The 1,332-nt window shown below is 44.0% G+C and overlaps 1 protein-coding gene across 1 annotated transcript in view; it reads right to left on the reverse strand.

Annotated features, from left to right (window-relative positions):
- Window positions 1-203: 203 nt before the first annotated feature.
- The window catches only part of LOC104165957 (glycine receptor subunit alpha-2-like), a gene marked incomplete at its 5' end in the record, with an annotated part of 28,236 nt that continues 27,107 nt past the window's right edge, over window positions 204-1,332 (reverse strand). Inside the window, one exon of the mRNA XM_009705774.1 lies at window positions 204-482. Within this exon, the coding sequence (XP_009704076.1) occupies window positions 204-482 (279 nt within the window). The remainder of the gene's footprint in view (window positions 483-1,332) is intronic.

The following is a 1,332-nucleotide window of genomic DNA, read 5'->3' on the forward strand; positions in this document are numbered from 1 at the left end:
GGAATGAATCCTCATTGACTGGTCTCATGGCATATTTTTTCATGCAATAACTTTTCCTTCTACACTTCTTTTCCTGTTTGTTAATGTTTTCTTCAGTGTCCTCGGGGGGAAAGACATCCTTAGTCCAAATGACGGAAAGACATTTCATGGTTTATTTACATGTGGATCACTTTGGCTAAGAAGTCCTGGTCAATCAGAGTTGCCTATTTCTTGTGAATGTCCTCATGCCGTATAATTTTGTATGTAATCCAGTAAAAGATGTTGAAAATTAGGAAGGCGAGTGGGAATGCAGCACGGGATATTGTATCAATCCTTTTTGCACGGTCAACAAACTTCTTTTTGATGGAATCTGAATCCTTTGGTGGTGCCGGAGGTGGGTTGGGTGGAGTAGCCTTGACTGCTGTGCCATCTTTGACTTGGAGGCAGTGACCCATGCCATAGCCACTGAAATTGAATCGACTGTCACGAGCAACTTCATCTTCCTGGGGGATAAAGAAGACAAATAAGACACATAATCATCTACCTATTGAGCACGCCATATACTTGAGTAGTTGTGGTGTGCCCCTCCAAAACACCTAAGCAAATTAGTTGGTTAAGCTATAATACAAAGTCCAGGTTTCAAAGACAGGGAAGCAATTAAAACTTGCATAAAAACACACAGAAATTAGGTGACTGCCAGTGTTTATGAATCGGAGCTTTAATTTTTCTAGCCATGACTAAATGAAGTGCCCTGAGCAGGAAACCATGTCCCAGCCCCATAGGGAAGAGATCTGTCTCCACAGGTCTCTTACCGCTCTCCTTGGGCTTGCTGTGGGAGGAAGCATGGTCATGTTGGTAGCAGGGAGTCTGCTCCAGCTGAGTCAAATTGAATGACCCAGAGGTCCAGGGGCCCAAGCTCATGGCAAGGTGTATCCACTGCTCAATCTAACCACAGCCTTGCACCCCTGTCTCCCATCTATGAAACAACGGTAGATCACAGTCCCTCCGTGCTCACAGGACTGCTCTGATAACCAATACTTCAAAGTGCACTGGGCACTTGGGTTTAGCAGTAGCCAGGAGTTAGGTGCAATATAGGTGCTAATATAGCACAATCTTATAGAAATCCATTCTCTCTCTTGCCTGAGTGGGTAATATTTGGTTTTGGAGAGGTGAGTAACTACCGCTGAACTTTATCACCGTGATAACTGTGTGATGAAAGGTTTGTGACTGTGCTGGTAAATTCTCACTGCCGTTCCTCCTGTCTGATAGCACAATAATACACAAGTTAACAGTTAGTGGCAGGCCTCCATGAAGGAATCAAAACAAAAAAAAAGGCCGCACCATTCCTTTTTA

Source organism: Cariama cristata, unplaced genomic scaffold (genome assembly GCF_000690535.1).
Source record: "Cariama cristata isolate BGI_N322 unplaced genomic scaffold, ASM69053v1 scaffold11140, whole genome shotgun sequence".
Classification (NCBI taxonomy): domain Eukaryota; kingdom Metazoa; phylum Chordata; class Aves; order Cariamiformes; family Cariamidae; genus Cariama; species Cariama cristata.